The sequence below is a fragment of the Haliaeetus leucocephalus genome, unplaced genomic scaffold, assembly GCF_000737465.1.
Source record: "Haliaeetus leucocephalus isolate CR32 unplaced genomic scaffold, Haliaeetus_leucocephalus-4.0 Scaffold273, whole genome shotgun sequence".
NCBI classification, from domain to species: Eukaryota; Metazoa; Chordata; class Aves; order Accipitriformes; family Accipitridae; genus Haliaeetus; species Haliaeetus leucocephalus.
The window spans coordinates 5,437,601-5,457,347 of record NW_010972709.1 but is presented as its reverse complement, the minus strand read 5'-3'; the positions used below and the strand labels follow the sequence as shown (position 1 = coordinate 5,457,347).

The 19,747-nt window shown below is 38.2% G+C and overlaps 1 protein-coding gene across 1 annotated transcript; it reads left to right on the top strand.

Annotated features, from left to right (window-relative positions):
- The first annotated feature begins 222 nt into the window (after positions 1–222).
- On the top strand, positions 223–16,923 carry ZNF831 (zinc finger protein 831). The gene is made up of 6 exons (XM_010569569.1): positions 223–313; positions 4,826–9,110; positions 9,990–10,132; positions 11,807–11,976; positions 14,684–14,835; positions 16,096–16,923. The coding sequence occupies exons 2-6, from the start codon at positions 4,830–4,832 to the stop codon at positions 16,921–16,923; spliced, it is 5,574 nt and encodes a 1,857-aa protein (XP_010567871.1). The 5' UTR covers positions 223–313; positions 4,826–4,829.
- Positions 16,924–19,747: the final 2,824 nt, after the last annotated feature.

Genomic DNA, 19,747 nt, shown 5'->3' with positions numbered 1-19,747 from the left:
ATTTCACTGAATGATACAATTGACTGCAGTGTACAAAATGCCTACATTTCAAAGGCAGCCGATTCTGTTTATAGGTTCCTGCATGAATAATGATAAAAGATACAAAGGGATTGAAATGCTACTTCATTTTCTTCTGTTTCATCTCTTCCTGTTTTCTGAAGGTTGTTACTGTGACACCAACGTGAAAAAAAAAAGAAAAAAACAACTTCCTACTTCTAATCTGTTTCAAGTCTTTGTCCTCGTTTCTCTCTGCTTGCATCAAGTATTGACAGAAATGAGACTTCTTTTGCTGAAATGCCTGGCTCAATAAAAGGTACGTGAGCTAAAATTATTTAGACTAAAGAGGATTCTACTTCTGTATGCTCTCTGTTATTATATTTAAGGTAGGGATCACCAAAAGCTTTTAAAAAAGGCAAAGACTTCTAGTGTAATATAGCATACTATGTATGTTCAGAATGTTGAAAAGCTGCTTCTGTGTGGTTACAAAAATAAACTAATTCTGTCATGTCTACAGATTATACCTGTAGACCAAGCCAGGGGATTGAGTACTACATCTGCTTAAAGACTATGATGATCCTCTCAATGGTGTGTCAAAAAATTATATGTAGGTGGAGGAAATAAGCAGTTACATGTTTATTTAATGTTTTTATTAATAATGATGGGCAATTGACAGTGCATTCACATGTGCCATGCAGAAGACAAAAATCTTTAGGCTGTATAATCCAAGATTATTATAACAGTGCTGATAAAATGAAGCAAGTTTTATGAAATCTATTTGGAATTCAGAAAAAAATTACATAGAAAAGAGGAACACATTGGATTTAAAATGAGTTTTTTATACCACTCCCCTCTTATTAAAATACTTTATACTTATATACAGAATAAGACAGTTTCTGCTACCCTGATTTGTCATCTGAAACTACTCCACTTTTTGACTTTTCAGTGTTCCACGGTCCTACCTATGGTGTGTACCTGAAGGTATAATTCAAACTAGGAACTAAATAATTGTATTCAAACAGAATCTTATTGACCAGTTTTGATAGCTTAAGAAACTAATTTAGAAAATTTTGGACTGGCCAAATTCTGCTTTTGGTTTTGTTTATTGGAATTTTTTTTTTTTCTAATTAGGATCAAGTTTCTATACTAGTAGTTTGATGCCACAAGTTATAAATTGAGCTCAGAACATCACATAGATGCTCAGTAAGAGAGCCTGGGGCATAATCAACAACGGAATTTTTTCTACTTTAAGCAAGGACTACGCAGAATTAGCCATGGGGTAGAATTAGTTTGAGATAAGCTATTTTTGTCAATGTACAAAAAAAATACAGTGGCTTGTTCTGTATATAAATGACAGATGTGAAAATTATGGTTGTATTCGCCACACAGAATACAAGCCACAGAAGTTTCACTTAGGAAGAAAGTATCTTTTTTTTGCTGTGAAAAGCAGAAAACTACCACAGCTGGTAGAAATCTATTATTAAACTCTTAAAAGTAATGACATTGTGTATCACCATTTAGTTTAATTGTTCAGCATTAGTTAAAACTTTCCTTTAAATTTTCTGTAATCAGTTACATATTTTCTTTGTAGAACGTTACAGAGCACTGAAATGATTCTCAGGACTACATTATATTTTGGGCCCCAGAAACTTAACAGAATAAGTGAAATTACACAAAGAGTCTGGTACTTTGGAACTACAGGTTTCATATGAAAAACATCTGCCCACCGCAAGTCCTACTAACTTACAGGCTGGCCTTGAAGGGCCCATCAAGTATGCATGCACATAAGGATACTCAAAGAGAGAACATAGTCTGTGACACTGGAGCAGGCTTACTGGGGTGGAAATGTAAATTCCACATTTCCACTCTTCTCTCCAGGGGAAGGAGGTGAGCATAGATACTTACGGCTTGTTTCATCTGATGTGGTACTTGTTAGATGTTGTAGGTACATGGAATTCAGACTTCACCTTTCTTCTTTGAGTCTTGCCTCTGCAGCATATTTTTTTTTTCCCTCAACTTTTCTTTATTTTCACATCTTTGGAAAAACTACTGCATGCTTAGTTTATGAGTATCATTGGCTCATGTCTTATCACTTGCTGCCGTTTTTATTGTATGCTGTGTTTAAATTGCTATAAAGATGACTGTATAGCTTAAGAACCATCTTAAATGGCCTTGAAATGTCTATGACCTCACTTTGCAAATTAGAGAAATCCACTTTTATCCCATAGTGTTAACCACACTGCAGAATATGGATAATAACTTAATTCCTTTAACGAGCCACATTCTTTTAACATTATTTCATCAATAGACTCAATACCTATATTACAAAGCCACTTCAGTGATTGTTCCATGTAGAAATCTCTGAAGCGGACAAAAAAAGTCCATGCTTGATAACTGAGTTTGATTTATAAATTTCATGAGAAAGGAGAAAAGGCAAAATCTAACACATTGAAGTGCACAGATCAGTTCATTTTACAGGTTGTTTTCCGGGATTTTTGTTACACTAAAATCTTTGGGTGAAGACAAAGAATCCCATCAGGCACTGATACCCTTCCCATAAATGGTCTAACCCTGAGCCCACTGCAGTTGGTAGCAAGCTTCTCAGTTACTTAGTGGCTCATCAGCAGTTTTGTTGATGCATGTAACGCATGCAGAGAAGCTAATGGCCTTGCTTGTCACCAGAAGGAAAGTCAGAGAACACATCCCAGAGACTGCATTGCTGTTTTTTCCTCCACTTTTCCAATTCTTGCAATAAGCAAAGAAGATAAAAGAGAAACTGGAAGCAGCCTTGGCTGTGAAACCTAAGCTGCCAGCCAGCAAAAGAACTTCCACAAGTGGTGCAGAGTGAGGAGCGCAGAGTAATAGCTACTGGGTTCTTGGTACATTAGTTTTCTGTTGCTCAAGGAGACAAGTATTTACAGTTGCATTATGAGCTACACATAGGGATGAAATAATCAGTCAGATTAAAGGCAATATCCTAATATGCAAAACCTTTTCCTTTGCAGAAGACTAATAAACAAGAGGGTTGCTTTACCTTTCAGTTTCAATGGTGCATACATTTACTATGAAAACTACCTGAATTCCTAGTCTATTTATTAAGATGCTAATTACATTTATTATGGAGCATATAACTCATCGACCTTAACCTGTTCCATTTGATCATTAATAGAAAGTTATTTTCCCATTTTTGCGTGTGATGCGAGTGAGATGCTATCATTTTCAGTTGTGAAGTAACAGAACTTCTCTTGGATCTCCATCCAACTTTCTATCAATTTACAAGTTTTATTAATTGTTCTAACAGTAACAGAGGAACACTCAAAACCAATTACACTGAGTTTGCCATTCCTCCTTTATGTTAATTATTTGCAAAATTCTCAGTAACTACATGCAACTGAGATTTTGCCTTGAATAACGGTAACATAGTGTGTGTGTCATATGGAACCAGTCCAAATGTCAAACATTTTTGAGTAATTTTTTTTTACTGTTTCCCAGTAATGATTACCTATTAAAATGATCCAAGGAAGGTACAGAAACACCACTACAGATTATGCAGTAAGGCAACAAACTGCAGATTTCACAGTTAGCCACTGGCTATATTATTTCAAATGGGATTTTTATGACTGTTTGCACAAGAACAGCCTATTATAACAGCCAATGGATACAGAGCTGTGAGTATAGCTGAATAAGAATTTGAATAAACATTTACAGACCACCTTCTAATTTTCACCCAACCTATAATTACAAGAGGTTATGCTGATGCCTCTATCAGCTCTTCCAAAGATAATTTTCAAGTAGCTTATTTTGATAGTTTCCTAGTTTGTTTCTAAGAAAGAAAAAAGACAAGACTAATTTTTGTTAAAATAAAAAGTAGTCTGGACCAGCACCAACCCGGAATATATTTGGACAGATTTCATAAGAATAGGCTTACTTTTTCCAAAAAACTGTGTCTACAAAATGTTTTCATCTGGCATTGAAAGCATCTGAAAATAAGCAGTATACCATAATATTGCCCTTAATTAGACAAAATTAATTTGGACTACATGAAAGACAGCTTTAATTTATCCCACTACTTTCCTATGATACCATCTTTTCTACTTGGTACATATTTATGTAAATCTCACTTGTAAAACACGACATCAGTTTCATTTTGTTCACCTATTTTCATTTTGCATCACTTGTTGCAATTTATTTAGCCTTAGCTCACTTAAATTGGGTAAACACAGATAATACACAGCCATATTTAATGTCCTGTGTTTGGAGCAGGTTGCCTAAAGAAGCTGTGCAGTTTTTATCCTCAGAGGTTTTCAAAACCAGACTGGATAACATCCTGAGCAACCTCATCCGACCTCAGTGCTAACTCTGCTTTGAGCAGGTGTTTGGACTAGAGACCTCCTGAGATCCTGTCTAACCTTATTTGTTCTGTGTTTCTATATAACATTTATTAATGTAAATTCTTAAATTTAAAAAAAATGGTACAAATACGTAATGGCAATATGGTTCCAGAAAATCACAATTGTGTTATTTCTGGGGTGCTGAGAACCTCCATTTGCAAATCTGATACTCAGATTTATTTCTAATACTTTGGGTCCTTATTGTAGGTTTTAAGTGCAATGTTCAATGTTCTTTACGCTGTACCGAACTTTAATTCCTAGCTAAGAAATGAAAAATGAACCAATTTAATTTGAAAATGAAGTAATTATTGTCTGTATAATGCCTGTATACAAGATTTGTGATATTCTTAATTGCCAACTTTCCCAGTCCAGCAGATGAAAGTGTTTTATTTTGCTATCTGAAGACTCCTACTTGTTTTGTTTCCCCTCCCTTACAGATACATGAGCATATGGCAGATAACCTTTGAAATGGAGGCACAGAAGCAGCCTGGTTTTACAGTCGCAGTAGCAGATCGACCAGTTTCAACCTCTTCTCTTCAGCCTGCACAGGGTTCTTCAGATCTCAGCCAAGGCAGTGTGATTCCTCAACAGGAACAAGCACTGTCCCAACCTGTGTATCTAAAAGCCCTTACCATACCACTGTATCAGCCTGTCCAGGCAGGATGCTTTCAGCCAAACCGTCAGTTAGTGACTGGCAGGAGCTGTGTAAATCTAGACAGCAGTAACATACCTCTAATCCTGAGTCCACTTGTTGCTTCAGAAGGCACAGATCAGCCTCAGTCAGTTTTTCAGAAACAACTTGGACAAACTCTAACATTGAACATAGTGAGCACTTTACCAGTTTTATCATCACCAAATTCTTGTGTAAATGCATCTCTTGGAAGCCCAGGAAAATCAAAAAAAGCTGGGAAATATATCTGCAAACACTGTGGACGAGACTGTTTGAAGCCAAGTGTCCTTGAGAAACATATTCGCTCTCACACAGGAGAGAGGCCCTTTCCATGCACCACTTGTGGTATTGCATTTAAAACTCAAAGCAATTTGTATAAACACAGAAGAACTCAAACACACGTCAACAATACCAGACTGCCCTCAGACTCTGACAACAGTGGTATATTGGAGCAAAATGAGAAATCAACAGAGAGCATCACCCCACATCAAGGCAGCAAACTACTTAGTAGCACCTGTGAAGACGAGGGGATACAGATGAAACAAATGAGTTCAGAGACCAGTGCTCCCACAGACACTAAGAAACATCTTAATGACCTTTCGCTGCCAGCAACAAACAGTTCATCATTTGCTTCAGAAAATCATGAAACAACGAATCAGTCCTTTAGTTCAAAGGCTAATCAGGGGGTTCCTGAAAGAGAACCTCAAAGTTTATCATCTCCAGGAGCTTTGCCAAATGGTCAGTGCCAGAGAAAGAACGTACAGGAGCAAAGAACTCCAACTGCCAATAAGCATATTCAGTTGCAAAGGCAGCAAGCAACCTCTTCAGAAAAACAGTGGGATTACAAGCCATTTGACTGCAAGCTAAAGAAGTGTGAGAGCACTGACTCAGGGTATCTGTCACGCTCTGATAGTACAGAACAACAGATGGCATCATCCAGCCCGTTGCATAGTCTCTATGAACACAGCACAGAACTGGAAAACGAAACTGCTTTCAGCAGCTTAAGGTGTACCTCCGCAAGCAGTGCAAAGCTAGATGCAGCTGAGAAAGCTACAGCCTTGATGCTAGAGAAAAAAAGGCTGGAAGAACACATTTCAAAACTTATTTCTCATAACAAAAGTGTGGTGGATGATACCCACTTAGACAATGTTAGGCCCAGAAAAACTGTCCTTTCAAAGCAGGGAAGCATTGATCTGCCAATGCCTTATACATACAAAGACTCTTTCCATTTTGACATCAGAACTTGTGATGTAAATAGGAAAAAGAATCTTTCACTTTGTTCAGCAAAATCTACCTTTGCACCCCTAGAAAAATGCAAGCCAATGTTTTTTCATTCAGTTCCCACCCAATTCTCCACAACGATAGATACTGTGCCTGTTACACGGAGCAACTCCTTGCCATTTGTGGAGGGCACAAGAATGGTACATGACAAAGCAGGTTGCTCAAAGCCACTTTCTCTTACTAAGCAGTCAGTAAATACAGGCACTGCTAGTTTGCTGCCTAGCAACAATCTTGCTGCAGATTCAGTGGATTTTCCTAATAGCCATCCCCGAGCTCTAGTCAGACAAACAGCAGTGGATGATTTGCCACTAAGTAGTGTGGTTGATCATACTCCTCCATCAGAGGAGTTGCAAGGGACTAAAAAGCTTGGGGCTGGCGAAGTAATCAGTGCTAAAAATAAGAAACACAATCAAAGGAAGTTAAAGATGTTCTCTCAAGAAAAGTGGCAAATGTATGGAGATGAAACATTTAAGAAAATCTACCAAAAAATGAAAAGCAGTCAAAGTGCCAAGAAAATTAAACAAAGGGGAAATAAGATTACAGATATTACAAGCTTCACTCCCAATTCAAAGGAATCAGTCAGCAGTACTGAAATTACTGAGGAAAGAGATGGCAGGCACTCTGTAAGTGACAGTCTTTCCTCCCTTGTTACAACAGGTTTAAACACTGGTAAATCAGAAACCTGTACTAATGGTAATCATATTCCAGAGAATGTGTCCTCTGAGGAAACTGCAGACAGTGTAACCTACCTAATGGAGACATCACATTCAGTAAACGCTAGCGCACATACTGTAATGAGCAAAACTTCCCAAGACCTCAGTGGGAGTGACACAGATAAATACACAGCTGGCAACAGCACATTACTAGCTCCAAGCAGTTGTGAGTCCAGGCTTCAAAATACTCAGTGTCAGCTGAGTGCTAACAGAAGGAATGATGACTACTTGCCAGTACAGAGTAGCAAATGGGAAAAACCAAGCCTTGGGAAAGAATCTAGTACATTTGAATCAGATTGTAAAAGCACTTCAAACAGTTATGGAAACCATAGCAGGAATAAAGAAACTGGCCAGCATGCCCTGACACCCCCATGGGTCCATTGCAACAACAGCAGAGAAGGCACAGGGAAATCCCAGAATTCACCGTCAGAAAGAAAAAAGCTGAAATTTGAAGTGGAGAAGACACAAAACATTATTTCAAAGTCCTGCCCTAGTCCCAGTAGTGAAAACAATGCAGTGAATGAAGGAGAGAAAGTCTGTTGTGCTAGCACTCGATGTCTTTCCACAGCACCAGTGAAATTCTCCAGTAAAGCAGAGGAGCAAAAATTAAGTGCAGGAATTAATGAATGCACTGGAGGTTCTGAGAATGTGGAATATACGAAAACAATCAAACTCCCCACAAAAGCTCTTAATTATAGTGATGTTAACCTTCTTTCACATTCAGCAGGTATCTCAAAAGCTTCATTTGTGGGAGTTTTAGGGCCTGAATTAAGGGGAAGTGATTGCAACTCTTCTGCCTTGCACAACACAACAGATAAGGATGTCAAAACATGTCTTGTGAAAACAGGAGCAAAAGTAGCACTTTTCAGTGACAATGCTGTTGATGTGTCTTCTAAAATTCATCATCTGAAACCTGGTCATTTAACTCCAGTCCCACAACAAAATGCCTTTTCTCCAAAATATATCCTTAAATTGCCGCAAGACAAGAGAGCCTCAGATTTGTCGCTTTTTCTTGGATCAGAACAGAAGATTACACCTTGCACATCTGTGACAGACAACTTAACTACCCCCCCCTGCTCTTCCAACAGCGGATCACTCAGTTCTCATTCTAATGATGTATTTTGGTCCCCTTTAAAATTTGAAGTGAGACAAAAGGCCAGCAAAGGAGAGCTACGATGGAACGTACATGCAAACTGGAAAACTCCAGCATTTTGTTCACCAGTCAATTCAGAAACAACAAATACCTTAACCACAGCAGATAACACCTTTTATAACCAAAACTTCAGGCAGCAGGATATTGTAAGAGATGCTTGGAAAAACAAACAGAACAAAAATAAATTAAATTATCAAAGGCAAACAGAAGAGAAGTGGATGAGCATAACTGCTTCCTCTACACAGACCCCAAAGAAGAAAATATGCTTTACTTCTATGTATACAAGTGGTTTTTTCATATCAGCTGACATCAAAGAAGAGAGAAAGGTTTTACATCATCTTTGCTCAGGAAGTGACTCTTTGACAATGACGTCAGCTTCTAGCAAGGGTGCAGAGCCAACAGTCGTGGGATGGGACAGAGGCGGAAGTCCATGCACTCTTAAGGACATTTCACCAACACTGCAGGATATGCAGCATTCTCAGAGCTCAACAGACAACCCCGCTTATTTTTGCCATTCTTTTGGCACATTTTATTGCCACACTCTCACCACTCACTGTAGAGAATTCCCAGTGCTACCCCACAATAATCTGTCTTGCTACTCTGGAAGTTTAACAGTATCAAGTACAAAGAGCACCTTCCCATCACTAAATGCTGAACCTCGATTGACTTGGTGTTGTTTAACAAGAAGCCTTCCTCTGCCTGCTGAGCAGAAGGGGAATGCAGACTCTGCTTATTCCTCCATGCATACCTGTGACAAGGAATTTAGCAATGAATGCACACTGTCAAAATATGATATTTCCATTTTCAAAATGAAAAATATTAGCAAGACTGTGGCATATGGCTTAACAAACAGGAGTTTAAAAACATTGGTTTCATCCTTTTCTAAAGGAGAACAGATGCAGGAGGTAATATTAATAATCCTATTTCCTTTCTCAAGAGGGTGTAATTGGCTGGCACCCCCCCCCCATTAGAAAAGTAAAAGAATTATCAAAAGTATATTTATGGACATTTACAGGCATTTGTACAGATTCATACAAATTACAGAATTTACAATTTATGTTTTTATAAGATAAGTTACATATTCATTTGATTCATGAAAAATACATACTTTTGTGTGAATAAGTTTCTTTCACTTGAGAATTTCAGTAGGAATGCTGTCTAGTGAGAAGAGTGTATTTGTATTTCTTGATTTTTCCCCTTATGAGTATATTTTATATTATTCTGTAACAACATATATATTTCACTTTTAATTTTAAATGAATATTTGAATTAGAGTAGGACTTAAGTAAACCACTAATGTCAAGACTTTATTATACTTGGAGATACTTGGAGTCAAAGGCAGACTGTGTACTAAATCTCTTATTGTTTAGATGCACTGAAATGTCAACAAAACCAAATTGCATTAATACCCTGTAAAGTGTTTAAAGCTTGAAAGCTTTTCTTTTTTTAGGTAAGTGAAGATAGACTAGTCTGTCTGTACAGATCCTAGAACAGGTCTGTAAGACTAAACTTACTTTTTATATAGGAAGAAGAATATGAAATATCATATACTAATTCTATATAGATCCACAAAAGCAGTGAGTTATTTTAATTTTATTTTACAAAAGTAGATGGACAAAGTGATTAGAAAAAACTAACACACAAATTCTAGGAAAAATTCAGAATTGTGCTATTTAACTACTATGCTATTCAGTGCTATCTAAAAAGAGCATAGATTTCCAATCTCTCAGTTACTGTAATTCACAATTTTCATATACTTAATTTTTTTTCAATATTCTCAACAGTTAAGCTCAGCAGCTCCTGGTGCTGCTTTCAAAAATATTTCAGAGCAAAAGAAGAAAACACTAGTTTGCAAAAAGGAAAAACTCTCAACAAATAAACTCAAGAGGAGCCACAAACAGAAAAAGATTAAAGTCACCCCGAAGTGGTAAGGAATATGGTTTTCAGCTTCTCTAGATACAGATATAATTTTGCTAAAATGGGTGTAAAAAGTCCACAGAAAATAACAAGTCATCCCCAAAATTCAACCTTGTCAAAATCAGGGGAAAAAAAAAATCAATCTCTCAGAAAGAACTACTCCCACATTGCAGCAGTTCCACAAAGGTAAATTATAAAAAAATATCAGTATGTTGTTTACTATCAGGTACAGACTTTTCTAAGCAAAACAGACATATAGCAAAGAAAGATGATGACTGGTCAGTTGACTCTCACTGTGCTTTAGAAATGATTCTTATCTGTCAAAATTGTCAGCATTTACTTTGCTTTGAAGGGAACCAAAATACTTCAGTTTTTAATCCTGTTACATCTAAAAGCAGTGTGTGAGACGCTTTTGTCCCCAGATCTATATCCTGAACTTGTACTCACAAGAGAATGCAGAAGAATAAATATCAAGTTTTAACACAAACTAACAAAACCATCTGTAGTTTAAAGGATCATTCGTTTAAATAAAAAGCGGGAAGAATTTCAGTAGAAAACTATCAAAGGCACATTGTATCAATCAGCACAGCTCTGTATTTAATGGGAGTTCATATCAGTGGAAGACTTAGCTTCTAATCTTTCAAGAGTGTGGGGTAGTCTGAGGAATTGCTTCAATAAGAAAAACATATTGTGTGCTTACATCCCTCTTATTTTATTTCATGACCAAAATCAGACAGAGTGACTCCCTTGTGGACAAATCAGTGTCAGTAACTTAATCACGGTGTCTAGTTTGGCAAACAGCACTGCAATTTTGAAGGACCATAAGAACAAAAATAGAAGACTCAGGTCTGTGTTATCCAGTCTAGTGACATTCTTCTAGGACTTTTTTCTGGTTTGGTTTTTGTGTGTTTTTTTGTTTTCTCCCTCTGGTTTCAGAATTTATTTATTTGGCTATATCAAAGAAGTACAGGGTCTTAATTAAATACAGGGTCCTGAAAGCTCGTGTCATACACATTAGTAGCTATGTGGCCAAACTATTAATCATGAAATGTAGGATCTTTTTCTAATACATGAAACACCTGAATAAGCACGCCCTTTTAGATTTACTTATTACACTGTGTATAGTGACTGATTCTATCGATACAGGAGTGGGACCTTCCAATGTACTTCAGTCTCAATTATTAAGAGTTATTGAAGGATCTAGCTAGAGTAGAAAACAAAGCAGAGTTGGATTATTCTGGGTGAGTTTTCTAAATAACTGAAATACTTGTGTTGTTCATTAGGGATGATGAATAGGTAGCACATAAGAAGTGAAAAGTAAAAAATCCAACAACTATGCAGCCTCAGGTGATTCCTGTGCAATTCAAGTCTTTATGAAGTATGTTGTTTTAAAATTCCAGATATAGGAAAAAGGATCTGTTATTCCTGAATCCTTTTCTGTTAGCAAACCAAGGATTTACTGAAACTTACTGAGGAAAAATTTAATAAAAAATAATTATGGGTCTCTTGCCTAAAATCCCAATTTTTTTTTTAATCTACATAAACAAACATCTCCTTCACAGTAGTAACGTGCTGTTAGACTTAAATTTACCTGATGATGTGGTATTATTCTACTCTGGCTGCTTTTAAATCGCACATTTTTTTTACCCTTTTTTTTACCTTTTTTTACCCATTGGCAATACAGGTACAGAGGGAGGCATGTACATGGATATGCTCAGTTCAAAATTAACCGACTAAGCAAGCGGCACTGTTTTCCAAATAGAACACTGGATGCTTTGAAAAAGGGCTATTCATCACAACCCTGTAAATTTAAGAAGTATAAGAAGTCCTATTCTGCTCAATCAAAGGTACAAGGTAAGTATTTTGAATATTTTTTAATATATTGAATGTTTATTTTTTAAGAGAATGAACGTTAGCAGTATCTCTGACATGAACCTGTTCCACATAGAACTGCAAAAACACTTTTGTCCTTCAGTATGTTCTGTGAGTAAAAATACAAACATCTCGCATATTTTCAGAACTGAACACACAATTATTTTCATACACACACTTACATATGTGAATTTGACAATTAGGAGGGCAATTTAAAAAGAAATAACTCCAGCCAGTAAGTCAGCTTCATCAGGGACCCAACTGAAATGCCTCTATCCAAACACACGTAGCATGGGGAATAAACAAGAGGAGTTAGAGATGTGCGCACACCTACAGGGCTACGATCTTACTGGCATCATGGAGACGTGGTGGGATGGCTCCTATGTCTGGGGTGTTGGAATGGAAGGATTCAGGCTCTTTAGGAAGGAGAGGCAGGGCAGATGAGGAGGGGGTGTCACCCTCTATGTCAGTGACCAGCTGGAGTGCATGGAGCTCCATCTGGGAATGGATGAGGAGCTGACCAAGAGCTTATGGGTCAGGATTAAAGGGAGGACAGGGACAGGTGACATTATAGTGGGGGTCTGCTACCAGGAAGACTGAGCAGGTGAGGCCCTCTCTAGACAGACAGGAGCAGCCTCACATTCATAAGCCCTGGTCCTCATGGGCAACTTCAACCACCCCGATATCTGTTGGAGGGACAACACAGCAGGGCATAAGAAATCTAGGGGGTTCCTGGAATGCACTGATGACAACAACCTTCTCCAGGTGATGCAGGAGCCAGTGAGGAGAGGTGCTATGCTGGACCTTGATCTCACCAACAAGGAGGGGCTGGTGGGGAATGTGAAGCTCAAGGGCAGCTTTGGCTGCAGTGACCGTGAAATGGTGGAGTTCAAGATCCTTAGGGCAGTGAGGAGGGCACACAGCAAGCTCGCTACCCTGGGCTTCAGGAGAGCAGACTTTGGCCTCTTCAGGGACCTGCTTGGTAGAGTGCCATGGGATAAAGCCCTGGAGGGAAGAGGGGCCCGAGAAAGCTGGTTAATATTCAAGGACCACCTCCTCCAAGCTCAGGAGTGATGCATCCCAACAAAGAGGAAGTCAGGCAAAAACACAAAAAGGAAGCCTACAGAGGGTGGAAGCAAGGACAGGTAGCTTGGGAGGAATACAGAAAAATTGTCTGAGCAGCCAGGGATCAGGTTAGGAAAGCTAAAGCCTTGATAGAATTAAATCTGGCCAGGATTGTCAAGGGCAATAAGAAAAGCTTCTATAGGCACGTCAGTGATAAAAGGAATGCTAGGGAAACATTGGGACCAGCACTGTTTAACATCTTTGTCGGCGACATGGAAAGTGGAATTGAGTGCACCCTCAGCAAGTGTGCTAACACCAAGCTGTGTGGTGCGATCAATGCGCTGGACAGAAGGGATGCCATCTAGAGGGACCTTGACAGGTTTAAGAGGCCTGTGCAAACCTCATGAAGTTCAACGAGGCCAAGTGCAAGGTCCTGCCCATGGGTTGGGGCAATCCCAGGCACAAATACAGGCTGGGCAATGAGTGGATTGAGAGCAGCCCTGAGGAGAAGGACTTGGGGGTGTTGGTTGACAAGAAGCTCAACATGACCCAGCAATATGTGCTTGCAGCCCAGAAAGCCAACCGTATCCTGGGCTGCATCAAGAGAAGCATCACCACCAGGTGAGGGAAGTGATTCTCCCCCTCTACTCCACTCTCGTTGGAGTACTGCGTTCAGCTCTGGGGCCCCCACCATGAGAAGGACATGGACCTGTTGGAGCGAGTCCAGAGGAGGCACACCAGGATGATCAGAGGGCTGGAGCACCTCTCCTGTGAAGGCAGGCTGAGAGAGTTGGGGTTGTTCAGCCTGGAGAAGAGAAGGCTCCGGGGAGACCTTCCAGCAGCCTGCCAGTACCCAAAGGGGGCTGCAGGAAAGCTGGAGAGGGACTTTTTACACGGGCATGTAGTGATAGGGCAAGGGGTAATGGCTTTAAACTGAAAGAGGGTAGATTTAGACTAGATGTGAGGAAGAAGTTCTTCGCTGTGAGAGTGGTGAGGCGCTGGAAGAGGTTGCCCAGAGAGGCTGTGGCTGCCCCATCCCTGGAATTGTTCAAGGCCAGGCTGGATGGGGCTTTGAGCAACCTGCTCTAGTGGAAGGTGTCCCTGCCCAGGGCAGGGGGGTTGGAACCAGATGATCTTCAAGGTCCCTTCCAACCCAAACCATTCTATGATTCTATAACTCAAAATCACCTTCCACTAGAAGCCTAAACAGTTTTAAGATGGATCTTTATCAGTTTCTGAAACAAGATTGTACAATTGCAGTGTGAAATGAGTTTGGAGTATTGACTTGCTTTCTGTGTTTCCACACCCCCCCGTTTAATTAGCAGTATTAATGCAAATGATGTTTATGCCACAACCATCTTGGAAGCAGGGACAATACCTTGTGTTCATTCATAGCAGATAGAGTAGCTATTACTTTGCAGGATGGTAATGGCCAATTAAAAAGAAAAACAAAAAACAAACATATATAAGTAAATGAGAAAATGTATCAGGCTTAGAATAGAATTTTACAGAAAACAGTAAAAACATAGAAGTTTGTTCAGTGATATGATGGGAAATTTAGTAAGTTCTAGCATGTGGGGGAATAAAAATCAAAGTAAAAGTTTCTTCAACCTCTTTTCAATAGAAAATTACCTACACCAGCAAAAAGACACATCTTTTTCCACCTCAGACAAGCCACTTTGCAGAAGGAAAAAAGAAGGAAAGAATAACTCGGGAATATCTTCCCATACTGAAAATCTAAACCATGTTAAACAAAAAGACAAAATGGATAAAAAAGTAGGTATTGTACCTTAATTCATGGATTACTTTTTATTAAAAGAAAAAAAGATACTGGTAATTAAATCCTGAATTACATTCAGCTGTTTTAAAGTTCAAGTTGAGACTACTTTGTATCACAGATTTTGTTTAAAAATGTGTTAAAGGTATTTTTGAGGTTAAAATATAATGAAAACTTACTAATGCTAGAATTAGCTTTTTTAAAAGAACAATTAAACTTGCATCAATTGAAAAGGATATTTCTTGTGCTTGTTGTCAGAGATTTGATTAGCACTGATTTCAGAGGTGCCAGTAGATGTAGCACAGAGTATCCTGAGACAGAGGCAGTAAGCTTGAAACTAGAAAAGTGGGGAGGGTAGTAATGGCCACACAGTGGTGGGAAGAATGTGTACCCAGCGTCACAACTGAATTTCTTTAGCCCTTTGTGGAAGCCAGTGCTGCTGTGGTTTCAATGCTACCAATAGCTGCATTAGCTAGAAGGTCCTTAGACACATCTGCACGTGCTGCAAACAGCACTGTTCTACGCAGTGTCAGCACAGCTTCTGGGAGTATTCTATGCTTATCCTACTTATACTTTTCCCTAGACAACTGCTGGCTGCACTTGAAGTCCAAAGCTACTGAGCCATACTGCTGTTATGTAGCATGAGCACTGGTTCTTCATGTAGCATAAGCAGTATCATAGTAAGGAACCTAATAAATGTTTTTTACTAAGTAGTTTTACTTCCTACCCATATCTCACCACCTCGGACATTGTAATATTTCTTACAGATTCATCACAAACCTTTCCCCCTACATTGCACAAACATCGTTGCAATATGTAAATTAAAATATCTTAATGAAAAGAACATCATCCTAGACAGTACATAAGAATGCAGCTTCAAACCCCTAACCCCATCATCCATAAATTATTAGCATGGTCTGTCACCTATCCAAGAAAAAAAAAAAAAAAAAAAGGAAAAAATACATCCTTTACTACACCTCCCCCATACACTGGAAGGAAAAAAAAAGTTTTCTCATCAAAAGAGAGATGACTAACTTGGTCTGCAGTAATGAAAAAAAAAAAGAGTGCAAATATAATCATAGTTGTATAAATAAAGGTTGACATTATGTTTAATTACTCAGTTGATATGAGTTATAGCAGAAGTAAATGTTGTCTACTGATATAGTCAACTTAGTTATCATTGCACTTTTATGGAGGATGGAATTGCTCTGGATTGAAAATTTTAAGTGTAAATTGTTTTGCCCCCCTAATTTCTACAGGACATTTCTGGGAAAATCAGGGAACACACAAGAACAAACTTGGAAATATCTATGACAGCTCATTCCTTTTCATCCACAGTTAATACAGCCACGCAGCAAGTCAGCAGTGATGTGGAAATCTGCTGTTTAGTGACACAACCACTTGTGCTTCAGCAATCAATCCCAGGGGATTCACAGCCAAACATTCAGAGTGACTCAATGGCATCTTCTTTTTGGTCATGCCCTTTTGATTTTACAAATACAGGCACAGGTGACCAACTTGACAGCAGGAACTCAGAGCCTACTGGTCCTCTTTCCTTACATCTAGAAGCAAGCCAGGAAAACATACTAAATGTAGAGTCAGAGAGTCAAATATTTGGTACATTAGACCCGGTGATCCAGGCCTCAGGAAGGGAGAAACCTCCAACTGAAGAAAACACATATTCATCTCTAAAAGAAAACTCAAGTCCCAGTTCCCAGCCTGGATGTTCACATGTATTCAGATCAAAAGCAGAGTCTCATCCTGAGTCAGTCACAAGGGCTAAATTACCCAGTACAGTATACACAGAGCGGGCAAACTTTTCTCAAAAAATCCTTGACCTTCACGGAAGCGCAGACAAGAATGGAACCCACCTGCAGTCAAATAGCTATGGAAGGCCACGCGAAACAGCTACTACTGCCTTTAAAAAGCTCCCAATTACTCTCAGGTCCCCTGAGTTCAAGACTTACTCTGCAACACCTTCCAAGATATACAAAAAGAGAGGTTTAGAGGTGATGAGGAAGCAAACCAGAGTTGAATATGATGACACTAGCAGTGATGATGAAGATAGGCTTGTTATAGAAATATAGCAAATAGGCTGCTAACAAGATGCTTCTATGATGGCCCGTTACAGAGGGGAATACCAGGGATGTTTGATCTGTATTTCTGATGCACCTTAAAATCAGAAAAGCCATTCCTCTGTGCAATAGGCAGCATTCTCTTCTGAAGAGTCCATCCTTTCAAGGACTCAAACTTTTAAAAAAATCTTATTTGAAGCAAAGAGGGAACTGGCATCACACATTTAAATGCAAGTGGTAATCCTGTGTTTATGAGGGGTTTCCAGCATTGTTAACATTCTTACCAGTCTTATATAATTCCCACAAGTGCTAGCTGCCAGTAGTTGTATTATTAAAAGGCTGCAGTATATTTATTTACTACTAACAATACAATAGCAGCAGCTTCCTCAATATATGAGCTAAGATCTCCCGGAAGGGTATGGATGTATCCTCTTCTATATACTCCTCTTTTGTAGCCACTGCCATCTGTACTGGGAGTCATACACTTGGCATTAAGGGGAAGATCTGTTCCCTAAGTATCTGTGATATTGGAAGAGTCTGGAAAAATGCTGTTCTTTTTCCATGTTGCACAAATGTCAATGCTTCTTTGTGACAAATGACACAAGCATGCTTTGCTTTGTGTTTTGTGCCTTTTATGCCAAGATCTACTCAAATATTCTTGATTTCTAGCTGGAGAATATGGGTGTTAGCTATTGATATTTCCTTGTGGTAAAATTTCTGACAAGGATTTTCTCATTATATTCATCACATTGTGCTCCAACCGATGTAATCTGGAATGTTTAATTTTTATTGTAATCTTAAGTTTAACTGCAATGATGCTATTTTATTGAGAGTAAAGGAGCTATATGGCATAGCTTGTTTTCTTTTTTTAACAAGAAGTTTTGTGCTACAAACCCTAAAATTTACTGGTTTCTATGTGAATAAATAATTAGATATTTTAATTTGACCAAGTGTATTCACTTGCTTGATTAAACTGATAAACATTAAAAACATTCCACTTCTACATTATAGTCAAATTCTATAGTTAAACTTCTACTGTTCTTATATTGTGAGTCATACATAGGGTCTTATGGATTAACCTACATGGCATATTTGGGATTGCTTTTACTTTAATCATGCACAGGTAAGCTTATATAGATCATACTCACAAAGAAATCTAGTATACGACATGAGAAAAATAAATGTATATGTGCAGAAAAATGCCAAAACAGCTAACAGATAAAACAAGTGCTAAGTCCCATGCAATTCCTGTGTTTTCAGATGTCTTACAACCATGACAAGACTTGAGGTAGTCCATACAGAGCTTCACCTTGAGCTTCAAATTATGCTCATAAATTTATTATTGGTACAGAAAAAAAATCATTATGAAAGTATTATACCAATTCCTAATTCTAATGTGTAAAAAAAAAAAAAGTTAGGAAAAAAATCTACTCTTTCAGAATAGAGGATGAACCATGAAAGATGTTTTTCCCTTTCTAAAAATGTTACAATATTACACCAATTACACCAATAATTGGTGTCAAAACTGCAAGGAAAAAAAATAGTAGTTTAAGGAATTATTCTCCTGCTTTACTTCTCATTTACCAAGTGCTGGGGTTTTATAACAATAGTATTACTACTAATCTGTTGGGTTGTGATCAGAATTTGCAGCTCAGACATCCAGTGAACCGGTCTGCTCTTTTGCTATACTTTATGGTAGACTTCTGTAAACCTCAATTTTATCTCCATATACCACATAATGAGAGGAAAAGCTGAAGGAACAGCCTCCTTAACTTGGGAAGCTTGGAATTTAGAGCTCAGCAAGCACAGGCGTATAGTTGAAGAATGAATGGCATCAACAACGGTGGGTTGCAAGGCACTGCAAATTGCCTATTTTGTTGACTGAGATACAGTACAAAAAATAACATTTTGTTTAGAATGATACAGCTGAAAAGATTTAAATAGCTGTAGATTGTTTTTATGTTAGATTTTTCTCTTTATACTGTTAAATTATTTTATCTTAAAAATGAAACATGACAATCTTGGTACATGCACTAGTATTATAGTTCACACATATTAACATTTAATGATTTTTAGTAGCAATTATGCTAGATTTCTTTGTCTACCTCAAACCTTAGCAGAAGAACTAACAGGTTACTTAGGAAACTTCTGAGTGAGATTATTAGAAAGAAAAATGTTGATAACATCACTAATATGGCAAGTTTCACTGGGTTTGGTATTACAAGAACAAGAAGGATCAAAGAAAAAACTGTCTCAAAATCTTTCTTGCTCTGTTCTGTATTTGCGCTCCAAGACAAACTGGAGAGGTATTTGGGTGAATCCCAGGTGCAGACAATTTAAATAGCGTGAATTCAAAGAAGTACACTAATGTAACTCCAATTTGGGAGAAAAAGAGTTAAAAAAATAGGGAAGAGGGAGGCAGAGGAGATGCCCTCAATAGTGCCACAATATTGAACCATTCAAAGTTTTGGAACTTTTTTCTGATGGAATCACTCAAAGTTACAGCTGGATTCTGAATCTGTAGAAAAAGCAGGAGAAAAAGAAATGCAATGCTTACAGAGGTACACAAGTCACAGTGTTCTCAGCAATACTGTTAGCCAAGCTTTATTAAAGGCTATACGACTGCTATCACACAGGTACTTGCATGAATACGTTCATTAGAGTCACACTAACAAAAAAGCATATGCCTGGTTTCAGCTGCTTTAGCTTCAGATCTTTTTCCATCTTCATTTTCAAACTCCCTATATATCTTTGTTAATAGTAGTATGGATGACAAGAAAGTGGGTTTTTTTTCAATTTTTAATCAGAATTTTCAATTCTGTGCCATTCCATCAAA